The 23,350-nt window shown below is 53.7% G+C and overlaps 1 protein-coding gene across 1 annotated transcript in view; it reads left to right on the top strand.

Moving 5' to 3' along the window:
* Nucleotides 1–221: 221 nt before the first annotated feature.
* Nucleotides 222–23,350, top strand: part of LOC142488296 (uncharacterized) — a 40,812-nt gene continuing 17,683 nt past the window's right edge. The window contains exons 1-3 of the mRNA XM_075588668.1: nt 222–628; nt 14,733–14,835; nt 17,081–17,194. Of these exons, the coding sequence (XP_075444783.1) occupies nt 14,817–14,835; nt 17,081–17,194 (133 nt within the window). The 5' untranslated portion in view covers nt 222–628; nt 14,733–14,816. The remainder of the gene's footprint in view (nt 629–14,732; nt 14,836–17,080; nt 17,195–23,350) is intronic.

Here is a 23,350-nt window from a genome sequence, read left to right as displayed (position 1 = left end):
ACAGCTAGCAGGAGGAGGACACAGCTAGCAGGGGGAGGGGACACACAGGAGGGAGGGGAGGACACAGCTAGCAGGGGGAGGGGACACACAGGAGGGAGGGGAGGACACAGCTAGCGCGGAGAGGGGACACAGGAGGGAGGGGAGGACACAGCTAGCAGGGGGAGGGGACACGGGAGGGCACAGCTAGCAGGGGGAGGGGGCACAGGAGGGAGGGGAGGACATAGTTAGCAGGGGGAGGAGTGAGCACACAGATCACAGCTAGCAGGGAATAACCGGTCTGTCCTCTGGTTTGGAAGTGAGATCCCAGTAAATATGAGGCGTCCCCTCCCCAGGTACAGACAGGGCTGTGTTATCATGCAGGGGAAATGAGCAGCTGCTGAGGGGCTGATAAAGGAGGGGCAGAGGATAAACGGGGCAGTAACCCCCATAAGGGTAGTGGGACTGTCCTCTTCTCCTGCACAATAGGAAGCTTCAGACATTCATTAGCTGCTCACATCCCGGCCTCCTGAGACCTGCAGTCTGGGCAAATAGCCACTAATGTACTGGGCAGCAGGGGACTGGGACCAGTGAGGGAGGAATACAGGGAGTAATCACAGGCCGGCAGGACTCACTCACAAGCAGCAACAAGGTAATCATCAGAATATAGTAATAATATATCTGCTTAACCCCTATTTATGTTTCTTTTATTTGTATGTGTTGCACATGTATCCCCACCCTCTGTGTGATACGTGTCTACGTGTACATGTGGTGCAATACCTGTGGCTAACAGGAGGTCTGAGCCTCCGCTGCAGGGAGCCTGGGGTGGACAATCTTCCTCAGCGCCTCCACATATATACATATACTAGCTGAGAGACCCGGCGTTGCCCGTGATGTAATGTTCCCGTTCCTCTCTCTCTCCTCCCCCTCTCTCTGTTTGTCCCCCATTCACATCAATCCAGTCCCCCCCCCCTCCTTTACAGCTTCATGTAGCGTGTGTGCGTCAGTCACTGTGTGTTTGCGCGCGCGTCAGTGAGTCTGAGGCAGAAACACAAACACACAGACTGACTGACGCACACACAGTCAGTGTGTGCGTGTGTGTGTGCCTCAGTCAGTGTGTGCGTCAGTCAGGGTTTGTGTGCGCGTGCGGCAGTCAGTGTGTGTGTGTGTGGGGGTGTGTGTGTGTGTCAGTCGGTGTGTGTGTGTGTCAGTGGGTGTGTGTGTGTGTGTCAGTGGGTGTGTGTGTGTGTGTCAGTCGGTGTGTGTGTGTGTGTGTGTGTCAGTCGGTGTGTGTGTGTGTGTGTGTCAGTTGGTGTGTGTGTGTGTGTGTGTGTCAGTTGGTGTGTGTGTGTGTGTGTGTGTCAGTTGGTGTGTGTGTGTGTGTGTGTCAGTCGGTGTGTGTGTGTGTGTGTCAGTCGGTGTGTGTGTGTCAGTGGGTGTGTGGGTGTCAGTCGGTGTGTGTGTGTGTGTGTGTCAGTCGGTGTGTGTGTGTGTGTGTGTGTGTGTGTGTCAGTCGGTGTGTGTGTGTGTGTCAGTCGGTGTGTGTGTGTGTGTGTGTCAGTCGGTGTGTGTGTGTGTCAGTCGGTGTGTGTGTGTGTGTGTCAGTTGGTGTGTGTGTGTCAGTCGGTGTGTGTGTGTGTGTGTGTGTCAGTCGGTGTGTGTGTCAGTCGGTGTGTGTGTGTGTCAGTCGGTGTGTGTGTGTGTGTGTCAGTCGGTGTGTGTGTGTGTGAGTCGGTGTGTGTGTGTGTGTGTGTGTCAGTCGGTGTGTGTGTGTGTGTCAGTCGGTGTGTGTGTGTGTGTGTCAGTCGGTGTGTGTGTGTGTGTCAGTGGGTGTGTGTGTCAGTGGGTGTGTGTGTCAGTCGGTGTGTGGGTGTGTGTCAGTCGGTGTGTGGGTGTGTGTCAGTCGGTGTGTGGGTGTGTGTCAGTCGGTGTGTGGGTGTGTGTCAGTCGGTGTGTGGGTGTGTGTCAGTCGGTGTGTGGGTGTGTGTCAGTCGGTGTGTGGGTGTGTGTCAGTCGGTGTGTGGGTGTGTGTGTGTGTGTCAGTCGGTGTGTGTGTCAGTCGGTGTGTGTGTCAGTCGGTGTGTGTGTCAGTCGGTGTGTGTGTGTGTCAGTCGGTGTGTGTGTGTCAGTCGGTGTGTGTGTGTGTGTGTGTGTCAGTCGGTGTGTGTGTGTGTGTGCGTCAGTCGGTGTGTGTGCGTCAGTCGGTGTGTGTGCGTCAGTCGGTGTGTGTGCGTCAGTCGGTGTGTGTGCGTCAGTCGGTGTGTGTGCGTCAGTCGGTGTGTGTGCGTCAGTCGGTGTGTGTGCGTCAGTCGGTGTGTGTGCGTCAGTCGGTGTGTGTGTGCGTCAGTCGGTGTGTGTGCGTCAGTCGGTGTGTGTGCGTCAGTCGGTGTGTGTGCGTCAGTCGGTGTGTGTGCGTCAGTCGGTGTGTGCGTCAGTCAGTGTGTGTGTCAGTCAGTGTGTGTGTGTGTGCGCACGTCAGTTAGTGTGAGTGTGTGTGTGAGCCAGTGTGTGTGTGTCAGTCAGTGTGTGTGTGTGTGTCAGTCAGTGTGTGTGTGTGTCAGTCAGTGTGTGTGTGTCAGTCAGTGTGTGTGCGCGCGTCAGTTAGTGTGCGTGTGTGCGTCAGTCAGCGTGTGTGTGTGTCAGTCAGTGTGTTGGAGGTGATGTGAGTGGAGCGCCGGGGAGGGGAGCACCAGGGAGGGGAGTCAGGGGAGGGTGTGTGCGCCAGTCGGTGTGTGCGTCAGTCGGTGTGTGCGTCAGTCGGTGTGTGTGTCAGTCGGTGTGTGTGTCAGTCAGTGTGTGTGTCAGTCAGTGTGTGTGTGTGTGCGCACGTCAGTTAGTGTGTGTGTGTGTGAGCCAGTGTGTGTGTGAGCCAGTGTGTGTGAGCCAGTGTGTGTGTGAGCCAGTGTGTGTGTCAGTCAGTGTGTGTGTGTGTCAGTCAGTGTGTGTGTGTGTCAGTCAGTGTGTGTGTGTGTCAGTCAGTGTGTGTGTGTGTCAGTCAGTGTGTGTGTGTCAGTCAGTGTGTGTGCGCGCGTCAGTTAGTGTGCGTGTGTGCGTCAGTCAGCGTGTGTGTGTGTCAGTCAGTGTGTTGGAGGTGATGTGAGTGGAGCGCCGGGGAGGGGAGCACCAGGGAGGGGAGTCAGGGGAGGGGAAGTGAGTCAGCGGCGGGGAGGGAGGTGGGTCAGCGGCTGGGAGGGGAGGTGGGTCAGCGCCAGGGAGGTGAATGAGCGGCGGGGAGGGAGGTGAGTGTGATGGGGGTGTAGGAGGTGTGTGTGTATACCCGGCGTTGGCCGGAGGCAGGGAGGGGGGGCGTGAAAGGCAGGGGGAGGGGGGCGGGGAGGGGAGTCAGCGCCGGAGAGGGAGGTGAGTGTGATGGGGGGGAGGAGAGGTGTGTGTGTATACCCGGCGTTGGCCGGAGGCAGGGGGGGGCGTCAAAGGCAGGGGGGGGGCGTCAAAGGCAGGGGGGGGGCGTCAAAGGCAGGGGGGGGCGTCAAAGGGAGGGGGGGGGCGTCAAAGGGAGGGGGGGGGCGTCAAAGGGAGAGGGGAGGGTGGCGTCAAAGGCAGGGGGGGGGGCACCTCAAAGGCATGGATTCCTCCCCCTGCATTTCCTCACCTAGCAGCATTAAGTCCCTGCCGCCCTCCTCCTGCTCCTTGGGGATGTTGAGCCGTAGAGAGAGTGCTCTGGGAAGTGGAGGGGGGGGTGGGTAGGGGGGGGTGAAGTGGGGGGGTGGGGAAGTGACACACGCGACACCTACCTGTACTTCCGTGCGCCGCCATCTTCTCACTGGGCGCCGCGAGGGAGGAAGGGGGTCCTTCCGGGCGCCGCCATCTGTTCCAGTTGAGCGGCGGCGGGGAGGGAGAGAGGTGAGTTGTAGCGGCGAGGGGGAGAGAGACCTGGCGTTGCCCGTGAGTAAAATTTCCCGCTCCCTTCTCTCTCCCTCCGTGTTCCCCAGAGGGGAGGGACGAACAGTGGACAGGAGGGGGGGGACGGACAGTGGACAGGAGGGGGGGGACAGTGGACAGGATGGGGGGACAGTGGACAGGAGGGGGGGGGGATGGACAGTGGACAGGAAGGACGGACAGTGGACAGGAGGGACGGGGGGGTAATGGACAGGAGGGACGGGGGGTGGACAGGAGGGGGGGCGGTGGACAGGAGGGGGGGGGGACGGTGGACAGGAGGGGGGGGGCGGTGGACAGGAGGGGGGGGCGGTGAACAGGAGGGGGGGGCGGTGAACAGGAGGGGGGGGCGGTGGACAGGAGGGGGGGGCGGTGACAGGAGGGGGGGGGGCGGTGGACAGGAGGGGGGGGGCGGTGGACAGGAGGGGGGGGCGCGGTGGACAGGAGGGGGGGGCGCGGTGGACAGGAGGGGGGGGCGCGGTGGACAGGAGGGGGGGGCAGTGGACAGGAGGGGGGGGCAGTGGACAGGAGGGGGGGGCAGTGGACAGGAGGGGGGGCAGTGGACAGGAGGGGGGGCAGTGGACAGGAGGGGGGGGCAGTGGACAGGAGGGGGGGGCAGTGGACAGGAGGGGGGGCAGTGGACAGGAGGGGGGGCAGTGGACAGTGAGACACAGACACAGACACAGACACAGACACAGACACAGACACAGACACAGACACAGACACAGACACAGACACACACACACACACACACACACACACACACACACACACACACACACACACGTGTCTCAGTTGATGCGCCCTTTCTCAGTTCCGTTTGGCGCCGGAGGTGGGGGAGCGACACCTACCTGTACTTCCGGGCGCCGCCATCTTCTGACTCGGCGCCGCGAGGGAGGAAGGGGGTCCGCCATTTTACGCGCTGCGTGGCAGCTGCGGGAAGCGAGGTGATTTGGAGCGGGGAGGGGTGAGAGGTGATGCCGCTGGGGAGGGGGAGAGGTGAGTTTCAGCGCCGCTGGGGAGGGGGAGAGGTGATGCCGCTGGGGAGGGGGAGAGGTGAGTTTGAGCGCCGCTGGGGAGGGGGAGAGGTGATTTGCAGCGGGGAGGGGGATAGGTGATGCCGCTGGGGAGGGGGAGCGGTGATTTGGGGAGGGGGAGCGGTGATTTGGGGAGGGGGAGCGGTGATTTGGAGCGGGGAGAGGTGATTTGGAGCGGGGAGAGGTGTGTGTGTGTGTGTGGCCGGGTGGCCGGCCGGCCGAGGGGGAAGGGCATGTGCAGAGAGGCGGCAATGTATTTAAAGTGACGGGCGGCCGGTGTAATGTGTGCGGCGGCCATGTGCTTGTAAGCCATGCAGTTGCGGAGAGTGGCGGTATATTTTTTGTGCACGGCCATGTGCACAGGGAGTGCCACGCCGTATCATGAGTGTTTAAGGTAATGTGCGTGCGGAGGGAGAATTAAGTTAATGGGCGTCAGTTTTGTGACGGTCATGTGTGGTGATGGAGAAGCGTGGCGGCCATCGGGATAATTTAATTACAAAAATCCACGGCATAGCATGTGTGCGGGCCGTTGCGGAGGGACAATTAAGGTAATGGGCGGGCCGTTGCGGAGGGAGAATTAAGGTAATGTGCGGCCATGGCAGTGTATACACTGTGGTGAGAGCAGTGTATATACAGGGGTGACAGCATTACTCAGTTGTGTGTTGACAGAGAGCTGTGTGTACACTGTGGTGAGAGCAGTGTATACACAGGGGTGACAGCATTACTGAGTTGTGTGATGACAGAGAGCAGTATACACAGGGGTGACAGCATTACTGAGTTGTGGGATGACAGAGGTGAGTGTGAGTGACTGTGTAGACAGGGGTGACATGATTGTGAGTTGTTGTTTGACAGGGGTGAGTGTGAATGTGTGTGATGTGTGTGTGTGTGTGTGTGTGTTACACGGGGTGACAGCGTGAGTCTGAGTTGTGGGATGACACTGTGTGTGTGTACAGGGTTGAGTGTGAGTGTGGGGGTGACAGTGTGAGTGTGTGTGTACACGGGTGACAGGTGACAACTCAGGTGACAGCATGACTCAGACTTGTGGGATGACAGTGATTGTGTGTGTGTGTAGACAGGGGTGAGTGTGGGGGTGACAGTGTGATATGTCAATTTACCAAGGAGTCCTCAGAGGTTCTGGCCGTATGGTGTCACTGCAAGTGTGTGAGAGTGAAGGAGGTGTGTGTCAGTGATGTCACTGTACCTTTTGACCAATGAGAGTCGTGTGGGAGGCTGACTATGGGAGGGTGTGTGTGTGTCACAGTGGGGCGTACCTCACAGTGGGGCGTACCTCTTGGCCAATGAGAGTCCGGGTGGCCACGGACCAATCAGATTCACCGCAGATAGCACTAACCTCACTAACCATTCGATTTTATATATTAAGATAGATGTAGTCGGGGTTCCCCTCTGGGCATGCCCCTTGTTCCCCTTACCTCCGCTGCGTGTGAGCAGGCATGAGTGTTAAGTAGGCGAGGGTAGCGCGAAGACGGGCTGCGGGAGGGGGCGCATAGATGCTGGCAGCTATGAGACAGGCGACGGACTCAGTATAGGTTCCGGCGTCTCCCCTAGCGGGGCGCCACCATTTTTTGGTCATTCTTGCGCATACGCAGAGCAGTCGCGCATGCGCAGTAGATATTGAAGCCCGGCGGCCATGTTGGGGTTGGCACCGGCCCAAGAGGAACTTCGCGCATGAGCAGGGTGGCCGGATGACGCCGCATGGCTTAGAAAATAGGGGCGGCTGCTATTGGCAGATAGGAGGAAGGCAGTTTAGCGCGAGGGGGGGGGAGAGTGAAGGCAGTTAGGGTGCGGAGCTTGTGGCTGACAGGAGAGAGAACTGACAGTTGGAGTTAGTGTGTCCTGTGGGAGCATTAGGAGAGGAGGTGTGTGTTGCAGGGGGTCAGTGACCCCCTGCATAGGCCAGGAATTCCCCCTGAGGCCCCAGTGCAGGCCCTGAGTCACCACCAGCTTGTGGTACTGCAGGGTAACAGTCACAGACAGGGACAGCATACCCTTTACTGAGATCCGCAGACCGGGACACCGTATCTTCCTGCGCTGCTGGGCGGTCGGTGGTTTGGGATCCAGCTGCCGGACGCAAGTAAAGACTCGTGAGAGACTACGCTGGATCGGCGGATCCTTTGCGAAGTACAGTTACCGATAATAAGTGCACCAACACCGGTACCTGCAGGCGCTGATCCAGCCTTGGGTGGTGGGTTCTTTGGGGACACTGGGGGTTAAGTGACCAAGGGACTGGTCCATTACATTGGACACGGTGTGGGGTGCACACGGTGGTGGAAGAGGGACACTTGCACAATGGGTGCATTCTGAACTACTGGTATACAGTTATATCATTCTTACATGTGTATATGTCATTTAATGTTATAATTGCCATATACGAGTCTGCTTGCTAACGTTATCTCAGTCATATCTGTTATTATGCCCAACGTGTATATATATACTAGCTGATATACCTGGCGTTGCCCTCTCAACTCCCTTCCCCCCCTCTTCACAGCTGTTCAGAGCTGCGCCCCCCTCTCCCCACTGTTCACAGCTCAGATTCCCCCCCCCCGTTCACAGCTCCGTTCCCCCCCTGTTCACAGCTCCGCGCCCCCCCACGTGTTTGGCAGCTGAGCTGACTGAGGGGGGAAGTGTGTGTCAGTCAGTCAGTGAGCGTGTCAGTCAGTCAGTGAGCGTGTCAGTCAGTCAGTGAGCGTGTCAGTCAGTCAGTGAGCGTGTCAGTCAGTCAGTGAGCGTGTCAGTCAGTCAGTGAGCGTGTCAGTCAGTCAGTGAGCGTATCAGTCAGTCAGTCAGTCAGTGTGTCAGTCAGTCAGTCAGTCAGTGTGTCAGTCAGTCAGTCAGTGAGCGTGTCTGTCAGTCAGTCAGTGAGCGTGTCAGTCAGTCAGTCAGTGTGTGTAGAGGGAGAGGGGGTTGGCCCAGTATTAAAGGGGTTGCACCCTATATGGCTACCCCCTGACTTCACCAGGGAGGCAAGGGGTTAACTGGACTGTGGTCCAGGAAGGTGGTTTACACCTTGTCATGTCATGAAAATGTATGTTCCCCTGTTCCCATGTTTCATTATAATCCTGTATTTTAAAATTTTAAAGTGCATTTCTGTATCTCCAGTTCTGGAGGTCGCAGAGAGTTGATATTTGGCCAATATGTGGAGTCACTGTAGGCATTAAGAACTGGCAAATTTCGACCCACTGAGCCCACCAGAATGGAACTTATTAATATATGTATATATGTGGTATTTTGGATCTGATCTGAAAATGCAGACTCCATCGGCTAGGTTAATAGGTCATGAAGGGCAGCCGGATGATTGAACCTAAGCACCGCGATCTAAAGTTAACTGCCTGATTGTTTACACTAAGTACTAATCAACAGATCGATTACTAATCAACACACTGCCACTCTAATTGTTACCTGAGGGTGGAGAATCATCAAACTGTCCGCTAGGCGCCGTCATCTTACCGGGGGTAGCTGCAGGAGGAAGGGGGTCCTTCCGGGGGCTGCCCAGCGCACTGCCTGTCCCACGGCGCTTAACCTCTTCAGTATTGGGAAGACTGTGTTCTAAAGAGTATAAATATATGTATAGAAATAGGTGTGTATCTTAATATATAAAATTTAATTTTGTAAGGTTGGTGCTAGATGTGGTGTGGTGAGGGAGAGGCGGCTGGAGGTGGTGGCGGTTACCCCCCCATTCCCAAACCCCCCCTCCCTGCGCGGAGCTGTGTCGGCGACGACACTACCCGCATGCTGCTGCTGGCCTGGGCTCGGGTGAGCCTGGTGGATTCCATGGGGGGAAGTGAGATGGGGGGGTGATGGGGGAGGGGTGGGGGGAGCCGGCGGAGAGGTGAGCTGGGTGTAGAGGAGAGTGTGTGTGTGTGTGTGTGTGTCAGTTGGGTGAGGGGAAATGTGAGCTGCGGCTGAGGAGAAGAGGAGAGTGGCAGTTGGGTGACGTCATAGAGCCACCAATCTGATTGGCCAGAGGCTGAGGACCAATCAGATTCACCACATCAAGCACCAACCATACAAAATTCAATTTTAGATATTAAGATAGTAAGCGGTTACATATACTTGTGGGTTGTTGTTATTGTTCTTGTCCAGGGGAATCTCACTCGGCGGGGATCCTGGGCAAGTGGAGGCGCTGCCAATTACTTATTGTTGCCCCAGGCTCCCAGTTAACGGAGGCCCAGATCTTGCTGAGCCAGCAGGTATATACAGCATTAATAGCCTTTCTATATCAGCAGGAAAGAGTGTTACATAGGCATACAAACACACACTCAAAATAAAAGAACAATAATCTTTACTGTCAACATATCTCTTAACACTCTAATATGGTTACTAATAATACAACTGCCGACACACCTCGCACGGCCCAACCAATATTCCCCACTCTGTCCACGGTCCCCACAGTACCATATGAGGCCCTCGGGCACTCTACCTCCCAAGTGTCCACAAGTAAAACCCCTTAGGCGTGATCAGCGCCGTCTCTGTATAGTGTGTTAGTGCACTAAGTGAAAGGCACCTGCCAGGTGTGTCCACGCCCGGGCGCGCTGGCTTGATCTTGAGAGGGAAGGAATCTACGGACCCAGTACTGTAAACTGCGGAGCCATCCACCTCTAGTTGCATGGGTCCTGTGTCTGTTGTCTGTGTAGTTCACTTACTATGTTACTACAGGGGGCCGTGTCCCTATACTATGGGCCGGTCTCTGCAGCAACCACAAGCTGAGAAAACTTGTGGAAACTTGTATTATTATTACTATTCTTGTGAGGGTCCCAGGCGCTCCCTCTTTAGGCTTCCATCCCTGGTGACGTCCAAGTGGTGAGTCAAATATAACAGTCTTTATGCAAAAGAAAGATATATAAAGTTCTTATCTGGCGTTGCAGGGGATTCCTTCCCTGGGTCTCCGTGTAGCTCCTTCAGCAAACCCAAAATGCCAGTTCTGGGGAGCAGCATGTGTCCAGCCCGTAGCAATCTTTATCGTCGGTGGGAGTCCCAGCTGAACCCCACAGGCCTGTTTCCTGCAGTCCTAGGGTCCAGAACAACCAAGGTCCCTTCTGGTTGGGAGAAGCCTCTATACCTTCCTGGGGGAAAACTAGCTCATCTGTGCAGGGCATTTCCTGCCTTTTAAACCTTCATTTAGGAGTACTGGCTTAATTAGTTCCAGGTACAGCAAGCTCCCACAGAGGAATTTAACATTCTGCACACTGGAATCTACACCCTCCACCAGCTCTCTAGTCCACAAGGACCGTGACTCCATCACAATACATACATCATATAAAGATATCACTGTTTATTTATTTATAAAATGTTTTACCCGGAAGTAATACATTGAGAGTTAACTCTCATTTTCAAGTATGTTCTTGGCACAGAGTTATGATGACACATACATGGTTACTAAGACATGGGTACATTAAGTAAACAGGGTTATACATGAAATATGAAGAGATTGCAGTTAAAGAAAATAAGTTATAGGTGTATGTAACAGTTACCGAACTCATTAAAATGTGAGACAGCTTTAGTTTTGAAAGAACTTAGACTGGTGGCGGCTGGGACAGTCTCTGGTAAGTTGTTCCAGTTGTGAAGTGCACGGTAAGAGGAGAAGCGGCTGGATACTTTGTTGAACCTTTGGAGCATGAAAAGTCCCTTGGAGTCAGATCTCAGATATGTGGTAGGGGTGAGGAGCTTGTTCAGATAGACGGGTAGCTCTCCCAGAAAGTATTTAAAGGCAAGACAGGAGAGATGACATTTGCGCCTAGTCTCAAGTGATGGCCAATCTAGTTCTTTGAGCATTTCGCAGTTGTGTGTTTTAGTTACATTGGAGGACAAAGTGGCATATTGAATTGTAGAAGGTGTGTAGTTTGCTATGGTGAGTTTGGGGTTAATACAGAGGTCATGGTGTGGATCACAGTCTGGGTGATAGAGGTCATTACGGACGTTTATACAATCTTGGGGCAGGTTCATACAGAGGACACATGACCTCTACGTGCTGTGTGTTATTATGGGTGTGATTTGGTTCTTTATAAATATGCAGAGAAATGGGGTTTCCCCAGGGATTCCTTATAAGTCACATCAAGTTGCAATGATTGGTTCTTACTTCTCCAGAGGAGCATTTCTTTGGCTAAATAAAATGTGCTGGAAAACATTTATAAATATATCATACTGTTCTGTGGTATTGAAGGATATTTCTGCCAGGTGCAAAGAGGCTGAATGAAAGTGACTGATATGGAAGAAAATAATTAGCAGATCAGGGTGGGAGGGATCAAACCCCCCTATTTAATGTGGTGAGACGTGGGGTCAGGTGAGGGGAAGTTACTGCAATGTTTCCTCTGCATTACCCACTTCTCACCGTATCAAATAAATAAGAGAGACAGTGTCAGTATGGAGCAGAACTGCTGGACCTGAGAGGGTATAGAGGTTGTTTAGCAAAGTCTCTGGACTGGAGAAAACAGCACCAGATTTATTGAAGATAAAGGCCCATATGTAGTATGCAGTCTTCTGCTGTAAGAAATTTTAGGTTTGAAAGGTTATACTAAATTCTGTATATCTACTATATATTTCTGAAATGATTGTATGTTTGTCTGCATGGCCTGTGTCCCCACACACACACACACACACACACACACACACACACACACACACACACACACACACACACACACACACACACACACACACTGTTACATACATTAGCGGGGCTCACAGTGTTAGCAGCACCTGCGCGCACCTCCTCCTCTCCCCGTGTCTCCCGTGCTTTCACCCCGCCCCCTCCCCCGGCGCCGCTACAGTCAGCGGGACACACACACACACTATTATTACCCCTTCAGCGCCCCCCCCGCCCAGTGTCAGCGGCCGTGCGAGACCCCCCCTCTATATCTCCCACCTCCCCCCCCACACATATACATGCCCCGCCCTCCCCGGCGCTACAACTCACCCCTTCCCCGGCGGGGGAACAGCCAGTGGCCAGGCAGGCTGCCTCGCGGCGCCGAGTACCCAAGATGGCGGCGCCCGGGACACAGCGGGGGAGCGGCCACAACACGCTGCCTCCCGCCTCAGATCCACGTGGGACCTGCCGGATGGGTGAGTGAGCGGCCTTCACCTCCCTTCCACCCCCCTCCACCCCCCCTTCACCTCCCCTCCATACCCCCCTTCACCTCCCCTCCACCCCCCCTCCCCTCCAGTGTCTCCCCGATACCCCTCCCCGGCGCCGCTACAGTCAGCGGGGGAGCGAGCGAGCGCCCGGGACACAGCGGGGGAGCGGCCACAACACGCTGCCTCCCGCCTCAGATCCACGTGGGACCTGCCGGACGGGTGAGTGAGCGGCCTTCACCTCCCCTCACCCTCCCCTCACCCCCGTTCACCTCCCCTCACCCCCTTTCACCTCCCCTCACTCCACTTCTCCTCCCTTCACCTCCCCTCAACCCCCCCCCCCTCTCCACCTCCCCTCCACCCCCCCCCTCTTCACCCCCCATTCACCTCCCCCCCTTCACCTCCCCTCCACCCCCCCCTTCACCTCCCCTCCACCCCCCCCCTTCGACTCCCCCCCACCCCCCCCACCCCCCCCACCTTCCCACCGCCTCCCCCCCACCTTCCCACCGCCTCCCCTCCAGCTTCCCACCGCCTCCCCTCCAGCTTCCCACCGCCTCCCCTCCACCTTCCACCACCTCCCCTCTACCTTCCCACCGCCTCCCCCCCTTCCCACCGCCTCCCCCCCTTCCACCGCCTCCCCCCCTTCACACCGCCTCCCCCCCCCCTTCCCACCGCTCCCCCCCCTTCCCACTGCCTCCCCCCCCTTCCCACCGCCTCCCCCCCCTTCCCACCGCCTCCCTCCCCCCTTCCCACCGCCTCCCCACCCCCTTCCCACCGCCTCCCCCCCCTTCCCACCGCCTCCCACCCCCCCTTCCCAGCCCCCCTTCCCACCGCCTCCCCCCATCCCTTCCCACCGCCTCCCCCATCCCTTCCCACCGCCTCCCCCCACCCCTTCCCACCGCCTCCCCCCCCTTCCCACCGCCTCCCCCCCTTCCCACCGCCTCCCCCCCTTCCACCGCCTCCCCCCCCTTCCCACCCCCTCCCCCCCCTTCCCACCGCCTCCCCCCCTTCCCACCGCCTCCCCCCCCTTCCCACCGCCTCCCCCCCCTTCCCACCGCCTCCCCCCCCTTCCCACTGCCTCCCCCCCTTCCCACCGCCTCGCCCCCCTTCCCACCGCCTCCCCCCCTTCCCACCGCCTCCCACCCCCCCTTCCCACCGCCTCCCACCCCCCCTTCCCACCGCCTCCCACCCCCACCCTTCCCACCGCCTCCCCCCCACCCTTCCCACCGCCTCCCCCCCTCCCCTTCCCACCGCCTCCCACCCCCCCCTTCCCACCGCCTCCCCCCTCCCTTCCCACCGCCTCCCACCCCCCCCTTCCCACCGCCTCCCCCCTCCCCCTTCCCACCGCCTCCCCCCTCCCCTTCCTCCGCCTCCCACCCCCCTTCCCACCACCTTCCCACCGCCTTCCCCTTCCCACCACCTCCCCCTTCCCACACCACCCCCTCCTCCCCCTTCCCACCACCTCACCCCTCCTCCCCCTTCCCACCACCTCCCCCCCTTCCCACCACCTCCCCCCTCCTCCCCTTCACACCACCTCCCCCCTCCTCACCCTTCCCCCTCCTCCCCCTTCCCACCACATCCCCCCCTCCCCCTTCCCACCACCTTCCCCCTCCTCCCCCTTCCCACCACATCCCCCCCCCTTCCCACCACATCCCCCCTCCTCCCCCTTCCCACCACCTCCCCCCTTCTCCCCCTTCCCACCACCTCCCCCCTCCTCCCCCTTCCCACCACTTCTCCCCTTTCCCCCCCTGCTCCCCTTCCCCCCCCCTCCGCTCCCCTTCCCCCTCTCCTCCACCCCCCCTCCCCTCCACCCCTTTTTCCCCTCCACCCCTTTCCCCTCCCACACCCTCCCACACTTCCACCCCTTCCCCCCCTCCTCTAACCCTCCCCCCCCCTCCTCTAACCCTTCCCCCCCTCCTCTAACCCTTCCCCCCTCCCCTCTAACCCTTCCCCCCTCCTCCACCCCTTGCCCCCCTCCTCCACCCCTTGCCCCCCTCCACCACCCCTTGCCCCCCTCCACCACCCCCTCTTCCCCTTCCCGCCGCCCTTCGCCTTCCTGCCCGCCTTACCGCCTCCCCACCCCCGCCTCTGCCTTTCACCCGCCCTTACTCCGGCCGCCTCTGCCTTTCACCCACCGCCTCACAGCCGCTGCACGCACTCAACAGACACCCGCCACACTCGACACATACCTGCCGCCACACACACCTGCTGCCTCCCGCCCCTACGCACCGACATCACTGACCCACCGCCTCACACCCTAGCAGGACCCCCACTCACAGACAGCACTCACAACCCACGCGCCACCCGCCGCCTCACACCCTAGCAGGACCCACACTCACAGACCGCACTCACAACCCACGCGCCACCCGCCGCCTCACACCCTAGCAGGACCCCCACTCACAGACAGCACTCACAACCCATGTGCCACCCGCCGCCTCACACCCTAGCAGGACACACGCCTCACATTTTTACATCACTTATGGCACCAAAATATACATTGTACTCTGGTGTGTTTACAATAAACCATTTTTATACAACATCGTATTACATTTTCTTCCATCTTTCTTTTCAATATTATTATCCAACCTTTACAACAAACAGTCACCTATTGTTCCATGATTTATAAATAATACCACCTATTACGCATTTACATCCCGGGCAACGCCGGGTCTCTCAGCTAGTTTGTTCAATAAAAACAGATCATACACATGACCTTTCTTCTGTTTCTTGTTTATACAGGCACAGCTGGCATCCCAAAAATATAAATCAAGGAACCTCCTACAGTATCTCTGCACTTCCAGAGGAGCACTGCCCACTACCAGCATGGATCCACGCTTGTTACGTGAGTACGGGAGATATTTTGGTGGCTTTGAAATCTGCAAGGAGGGATTATCTGGTTATTTTGACGTTATGTGAGTTAAACACCTAAACTAATCCTGTTTTTTTCTTATAGAACCACTAGCAGGTAAGATATAATATGTCTTCAGCTATTTTAGTCACTTTCACGGTGGACCAGTACTTATCAACACTTTTTTATATTTTTGGGATTCTTGATTGAACACAAAAAGGAGGGCAAAATAAATTGTCATTTATTTCCTTGATAGACAAACACACGACAGCCTCAGAATATACACTTAGGGGCTTATGCAGAGAGGAACATTATTTAATGTGAAAACGGCAGGAAAATAGCCACAGAATTGGAGCAAGTTATGGTCGTATGCTGAAAGCTGCGTTACCTCATTTTTCTGATGAGATTCAAAATTGCCAAGTTTTTCTGGCTAGATTGAACTTGCTATAATATAGGGCATAATGGCGAGTTGCAGTGCATCTATGCTACCTGCATACCACCCTATTTTAACATGGCGAATTTACCAATCTCGCCACGTGTTTGGCAATTTTTAAAGTAAAGAAACCTGCTGTGGCGAATTTTATGAATCTCTCCATGTTCTCTGCAGGACAAGCTTCTCTGGTACGTATTTTCGCCAAAAGATGGCGCTATTTCCCTTCTCTATCCTCTCTGCATAAGCCCCTTAATATAACACTTACTGGGATGGGGAAACAAAATAAAATGTCCTTTGCAAGAAAGCGCAAGAAATGCAGTCTCTGATTTAAAGTCCGTCTAATAACTCTGCCAAATGAAGGAATTTTGTTCTTGTTCGTTAGAATTCGTTCAGGAGTCACCAGGGCTAACGAATTCCGGAATTTGGGGTAAATCCTTTGTTACGATGTTGTTAACCCATTGCATCCTGGAGCCGCTACCGCTGTAATCCAACAGAATTCTGTGCAAAGCTTGATTATGTCATGAATCACATCCTGAATCACACCGGGGATAGCTCGGCAGGCATGGTTATAGGGTTCACAATCCTATCTCTTATATGTATACCCAATCCCCTCTGTGGGAACATTTAACCCACCAATCCCTGATTTGCCCGGAGTTTGCAAAACGGGCAAAATAGGCTTTCCGGTTTGCAAAGCGCATGTGTCCACTTGACACCCATGCGGTTTAGCATACCTGGTATATACCGCTTATCTGGCGACCCTTTGTCTGGGGTTTGGCCCCAAGGTGTGAATGGCTCATGCTGAGTATCGGGATCTGGCACACAGCAACATCCCGGCCATTTTCACACTTTGGATCTCTGAGGCTTTTCATCCCTGCACTTCTCTAGACTCCGAGTCTCCAACTTAGCGGGGTCTCTTTGAAATGCAGGAAGGAAAATACCCTCAGCTCATTCACCCTTAGCATATTTACATGCCAAAGGATTTTTCCCGGGCTTACAGAAAAAACTGTTCCTGCCTGTACATTTTAAACTTACAGTATTTTACACTTTATGAAAACAATATGTTCTGGGTGTACCACAACTGTAATTTTTATGTGTGTGTACTTGGTTTCTGTATTTGGACTTGCACCCCAAAAATCAGGGTGCTAGATGTCTCCGTTCGCGAGTTAGCCCGCTTAATTGAAAGGCTTTCTTGTGGGATACCAAGTTCACCTAATTCTCACGTCAATTGACCGACTTCCCATGGCAATAGACTTTCCGCCTTTCAAGTTACGTGAGCTAACAAGGTACGGATACATTCTATCGGAGAACAACTTCAAATCTAACCACAAGCCACTTATCCAATTGACTTCGCGGTTACGAGGTCGAGTGCTTGAAAATGGATACCTATTCTACAAAGCAGACCTCCCGTATACAGCTACGCTTCATCAATCAGCGCTGGCTTCAGCGCTCACAACGCCCTCTTGTGTCTGAAAATCTTATAGCACAGTTTGTATGCAATTCTATTACCGCAGCCAGGGAGCAGGCTGCAATCTGGGGATAAGAAGGCTGGCATAGGGGCAAATACATCAGTGTCATGCATATACTTTTAACCCCTTCACTCCCAATGCTTGTTGGGGTTAATCAGCCGGGCATAATACCTTTATTAATGGCCTGATTAAACCCACCATGGCCACAGTCACTTTGTGCCAGAAGGTTGAGAGTAACATATTTCTTTACAAGAGGTGTTAGTATATTATACCAATATCAGAAGAAGAGCCCTCCCTCCATCCAGCGTTACATGATGTATTTTCCTTTTTTTATTGCCAGGTTTCCCAGTGGTTGTGCTGGAGAGGTTAGAGATTAATTCAGAGAAAGAGGAGACCGACACTGAGGATAATCTGATCAAAATAAAGAGAGAAATAGATCAATTTCCTGTTGGTGGTAAGTACCCTTACACCCTAACTTGTCTTTATTCAATTTGTTTAACAAATGGACTGACATTTCTACAAATTAGGGAAAACAGCATGAAAGCATGGATAAAATGACAAGCTACTGTACATGTTCTAATGGAAAAAATACATGACTTATATAAGGTTATATTGAGAATATTATTCTTGTAAGTATATCTTCATAAAGCGCCATCCATGTACATAGCGCTTCACAGCAGTAATACAGGTGACATAGTATTATACTATAACACACAATGGTGCAACCCCTCTTTACTTCATCTCTGACTACAGAACCTGTTACTGAGGTGGGGGCCTGAGTCTTATAACTTGGGGTTTAACTCATAGTGAGTGGTACACAGAGTAGGAGCCAGGAGTAATTTAGACACAACACATAGGACACCATTTATATTTTTATATTTATAATTTTGAACAGGGATACACACACAATCACACAGTGGCTATAATCCTACCCAAGATTACTAGTACTGGGCTTCTGATTTGATATATTACACACTGCAACTGAGTTCGCATACCCTGTTGATCAGACAGGGTGTTTACACAATAAGACTTTTGTTTGAGCTCTTGATTCAGCAAATACTAGATGCCGCCCTGTGCTTATAATTACGGTGATAACATAACCTTTGTTCCAGTGCAAAGGAATCTCTTTCACTTTGGGTCTTTCCTCGTGGGCTGTCTGACTCCTGATTATTTTCCTCTGGGCTGGGCAGTACTCACTGAGGTGGGTCACTGTGCTTTTATACTGGCCAGCAACTCCACCAGTCTCCTCACTCCATGGATCTGTCAGGCACTTGCAGAGTACTTTTGCAAGCACCCTCACACTCCAAACTCTCTCCAGCTCTGACCCTCACAAAATGGCTGTCTCCCAGACATACTTGACATACTTGAAAGTGAGAGGTACCTGTCAATGTAATACTATCTGGTAAAACATTTTATAAATAAAATCAATGTTTCACGCTCTCACTGGTTGATCCCAGTCACATGTCCATTCATGAACATAACTGTTAAAGGGACAATGTCCTGCATAGCATAACAATTAAAGGGGCAATGTCATGTGCTGCTTGCAGGCACAGGGAAAAAGCTATTTTGTGCTAGAAGGGTGGACAACACATTACTAGAAGTATTATATTTTACCAATATCAGAAGAAGAGCCCTCCCTCCCTCCTGCTTTACATGATGGATTCATTTCCTGGTGGTGGTAAGTACCCTTACATCCTCACTTGTCTTTATTCAATTTGTTTAAAAAATGGACTGAAATTTCTACAATATTAGGGAAAACAGCAAGAAAGCATGGATAAAATTACAAGCTACACGTTCTAAAGGAAAAAATACACACATGACTTGTCTAAGGTTATGTAGAGATTATTATTGTTGTAAGTATATCTTTATATTGCGCCATCCAGGTTCATAGCGCTTCACAGCAGTAATACATGTGGCATAATAATATAACAGATAATGGGGAAAAGCTCTACATACAGAAAAGTAGCAATAGGACAAAAAGTCTCTGCCCTAAAGAGCTTACAATCTAAGTGGTAAGTAGGAAGAATTTAGAGTCTGTTGAAGGGTGTTCTGGTAACTGGACAAGGTCGGTGTATATGGGATGTATAGTATGAGCCAGAAGAGCTACCTATATGCTTTGTTAAAGAGGTCTGTTTTAAGATATGTCTTAAAGTTGGAGAGAGAGGATGACGGTTGGATATTGAGGGGGAAGGACATTCCAGCCACGTGGGTCAGAAAGTGAGGCTGGATTTAAGTAGAGGGACAGAGGACAAGGTGTATCTTTACAATGTTACGGAGGAAAAAACGACAGATTTTTAGCTACATTTAGAATGTGAAGGAGTCAAATGTGAAATTTATTTATAAATAAAATGACCAGGAAATAATACATTGAGAGTTACCTCCTTGTTTTCAAGTATGTCCTGGGCACAGAGTTATAGTGACAATACATTGTTACATTAAATGAACAGAGATTTATACATTCAATTTAAAGACATCTAATGGACAGTTGGAGGTAATGATTATTGGTGTATGTAACATTAACAGACGAGATGAAAATGTGCGACAGCTGAAGTCTGAAATTACTTATGCTGGAGGTGGTTTTGAGAGTCTCTGGTAGGTTGTTCAAGACGTGCGATGCACGGTAACAGAAAAAGGAGCGACTGCATTCCTTGTTGAACCTTAGGACAGTTTTTTGGAGTCAGATCTCTGGTGATAAGAGCTGTGTGTGGTAGGGGTTTTTAGATAGCTGGATAGCTTGCCCAGAAAGTATTTGAAGGCAAGAAAGGAAAAAAAATATTTTGTGTTTGGACTCAAGGGATAGCCAATCTAGTTCATGGAGTATTTTTAAATGATGTGTGATATTAAATTGTAGTACAAAGTGGCATACTGTGTTGTAGGGGTGTCTAGTTTATTCAGGTGAGTTTGGTGTGCAGCACCATCTACTATGTCCTACGATTGGGCGATATACCGTTATATCACAACATAATTTCCCGGTGTTCCAATATGGGAGATTACCTGTTATCGCGATATTTTGGGATGCCGGTGCAGTGAGAGCAGCTTTGAAGCTGCCGCTGTGCTGTCTCTGCCTCTCTCTCCCGACTCCTCCTTGTCACTCCCTGCTTCTAAATGCTGACACAGAGGGAGCTGGAGTTTCAAGCAGCATGGGGAGAGAGAGCATGTGAGGGCAGCGGCTGGTGTGAAAGGTACTGTAGAAAGTCCTCACTTTCCTTTTGTTAACCCCTTCACCCCCCCTCCCTCTATAGCACTTAACCCCTTCCTTTCTTTCCACCCTAATGGACCTTGAAAACCTTCCTAACTCCCCTTCATGGGCACTAAAACCCTTCCTCTCTCTCTCCCCTGCCCCCCATGGCACTTAACTCTTTACTCTCTCCCCCAGGGCACTTGACTCTTCCTCTCTTCCCCCAGGAACCCTTAACCCCTTCCTCCCTTCCCCCTTGGGACCCATAACCCTTTCCTCTCTTCCCCCCACTGGGACTCTTAACCCTTCCTCTCTCTCTCTCTCTCTCTCTGGAACCCTTAACCTGCCCCATGCCATGCTTGCACTTCACCCTTTCTCACCTACATTGCTTCACTACCCATTGCTACATTGTCCACACCTGGATGTGCAGATGAGCTCCAGAAGGATGATCCCACATCATGATCCGCTTCTACGATGGAGTGATCCACCTTTGGAAAGTCTCTTATCTCTGCTACTACAGAGGATAATTCACCTTCAGCAACAGTGTCCAGGATATTCACTCTTCCTAGCTGTGGCCCTCACTTATGCTGGTGCTATAGGACCCTGTCCCTATCCTAAGGGGAGTCCCTGTAGCAACCACAAACTGAGGGTGAGTTGGGACTAGCTGGGGCCTAAGGGGAATACTTGGCCTAGTGCAGGGGCTACTTGCCTCCCTGCACATACACACCCTCCCCTGTGTCCCAGCTCCAACTGGCTTCCAGGTGCCAGCGCGCGAAATGTATCCTTGCAGGAGATCTGGCCCAGTGATTGGCTCCCTGGCATCAGGTGGATACCAGCCCTAGTGGCTGCTGGGTCTTGAAGTCCCCTCTGAACCTCTTTGTTATTGGGGCCGCGTGCGCCAGCTCTCCGGCGCATGTGCGAACATTAATGGCCGCCGCAACTGTTCTGACCCTCAACTGCTCAAGTGCTACTTGTAATGGCCGCCGCTCACTCTGGTGCGCATGCTCTATGGCGACTCCTCACCTGCTCATGCGCGAGCATACCGCAACTGCGCGTGCACTGCCAAAATGGCGGCGCCCACCGGAGAGACCTGCCAGAGCTCCCGTCGATCCCATCGCCAGTACCACTTCCCCGCAACCTCCCGTCAGACAGCGGAGGTAAGGGGAGTTCAGAAATAATTCTGGGAACCGGAGGGGACCTGGCTACACATATAGATTACTATTGTTCTCAACTGTGTAGCCCCATTTCCCCGTGTCTAAAGGAACTACGTGTGCTGCCTTTACCTGTAGCTCACAGAAGGCCTAAGGCCTCGGTCCCACTGCGCTCATTGGCGCGGGCGGCCACACGCGAGTTCCCCACCAGCAGGGGAATCCCCACCGAGCCGGTCCCGGTCCCCCCTGGCGGCACAGTGCACTACACGCTGTGGCGCGTCAGCCACTATGAGACACAAGAAAATGGTGATCCCTAGCGTTGACGCGTCACGTGGTGTGGCTGTGAGCCAATGGGGAGGGGAGGCTTCGGGGAGCGGGGAGGAGTGTGGAGTGAAAGCAGCATGCGTGCCTGTCTGTGTGTGTGTGTGTGTGTATGAGTGCGTGAGTGCCTGCCTCTGTCTGTGTGTGTGTGTGTATGAGTGCGTGAGTGCCTGCCTCTGTCTGTCTGTGTGTGTGTGTGTATGAGTGCGTGAGTGCCTGCCTCTGTCTGTGTGTGTGTGTGTGTGTGTGTGTATGAGTGCGTGAGTGCCTGCCTCTGTCTGTCTGTGTGTGTGTGTATGAGTGCGTGAGTGCCTGCCTCTGTCTGTGTGTGTGTGTGTGTGTGTGTATGAGTGCATGAGTGCCTGCCTCTGTCTGTGTGTGTCTGTGTGTATGAGTGCGTGAGTGACTGCCTCTGTCTGTCTGTGTGTGTCTGTGTGTGTGTGTGTGTGTGTGTGTGTGTGTGTGTGTGTGTGTGTATGAGTGCGTGAGTGCCTGTGTGTGTGTGTGTTGCTTACCATCAGCAGCTCCAGCCCGAGTCCGTGGAGGGAGGGGGGGGAGAGTAGCGGGTCCCTCCGCTCAAGCCACGCCCCCCCTCCCTGTCAAGCCTCCCACTCCCGCCCACCTCCCGCTCCGGCTCCCGCTCTCTACAGACCGCATATCGCGGTCTGTGTATGTCAGCGCATCGCCTGTCTGCAGCGCGGGCGCGCTGACTCTGGGAGCGGGCCTTAGCCTAAGCTTCCGCCGCTGGGAGCCTGGGGTCAGCTATCATTCTCCTTGGTGCAGTGCCTCCACCTGGGAGTGATCCTAGCTCTGCAGGATAACCCCTCACAGGAACCAATACAATAATAGTAATACACACCACACAGGTGTAGTATAACAGTTTATTCGCAAGCATTAATAATAACAACACTATAACCAACCTCCCCATAATACAATGACCCAACACACTAGTCACACCCAGATGGGGTTCCCGCAAAGTACCAAAGTGCCCTGGGCACCTAACCGCCCGGTGTCCACAGAGCAATCCCCACCCAAAGTGTGTGAAGTAGCGCTACCCCCAGTGTAAGGTCATTGGTGCACGTGGATACCTTTCCTTGTCTCAGGCCAGACCAGGACAATCTGGAGATGGATGGATCCACAGGACCGCACTGTGATGTCAGGAAGCGAGGTCTACCGAATCCCTCTTCTCCTTTCCGATGGTATCAGCCTCTTGAGGGAACTCCAGCTGGATTATCTCCCATAAAGTCTTTCAATGGCTTGTCTGGTCCCAGACCGCATGCTGCTGATCCCCGCATGGCGTCCTGTCACCGGTGCACTAATCTATCTGTGGTGATCTAAGTGGAAGCGTCTCTATCTGGGGGCCATCCCTGTAGCACCACAAGCTGTAAAGTGCTCAGGGCCTAACTGGGGCCTGCGGGGCAACTGTAGGCCTAGTCCAGGGGAGCACTGCTCCCTGGACACTGCCTCCTCTGTTCCGAGTGACCTCGCGGGAGTCTTTTGCGCACCAAAGTCTCTCCCTGCCTCAGCCCCTAGGGATGCTGGGACATGTAGCCCTGCATTGCTGTGTCTGTGGAGCCATGAACATGGCTGCCACAACGCCCGACTATTGCGCATGCGCACTGCCTCTTCTGCGCATGTGCGGAAAACAATATGGCCGCCACACTGACTGCGCATGTGCCACGCCTTGTCTGCGCATGCGTAAAAACAACAAAGGCCGCCGCTTGCTCCGCAGCACTCCCTGATCGCTCGGGGCTCCGGCAGCTCCGATACACTAGCCGGCAGCTTCCCCGCCCGCAACGGATTTAAGAGGGGGGTCTCGGCTACAATTGTTTTATAATAAGCCTTAGTTTATATTTCCCTTTATGAATGAACAGAGAAAGACTTCTATTGACCGTGCACTCGATCCCCTACACTTTGTCTAAGGATATAAGTATTGTGAGGTTTCAGTAAAGACAGCAGA

Source organism: Ascaphus truei, chromosome 2 (genome assembly GCF_040206685.1).
Source record: "Ascaphus truei isolate aAscTru1 chromosome 2, aAscTru1.hap1, whole genome shotgun sequence".
NCBI classification, from domain to species: domain Eukaryota; kingdom Metazoa; phylum Chordata; class Amphibia; order Anura; family Ascaphidae; genus Ascaphus; species Ascaphus truei.
The sequence above is the reverse complement of the archived record's forward strand: the minus strand, read 5'-3'. Positions and strand labels throughout refer to the sequence as shown.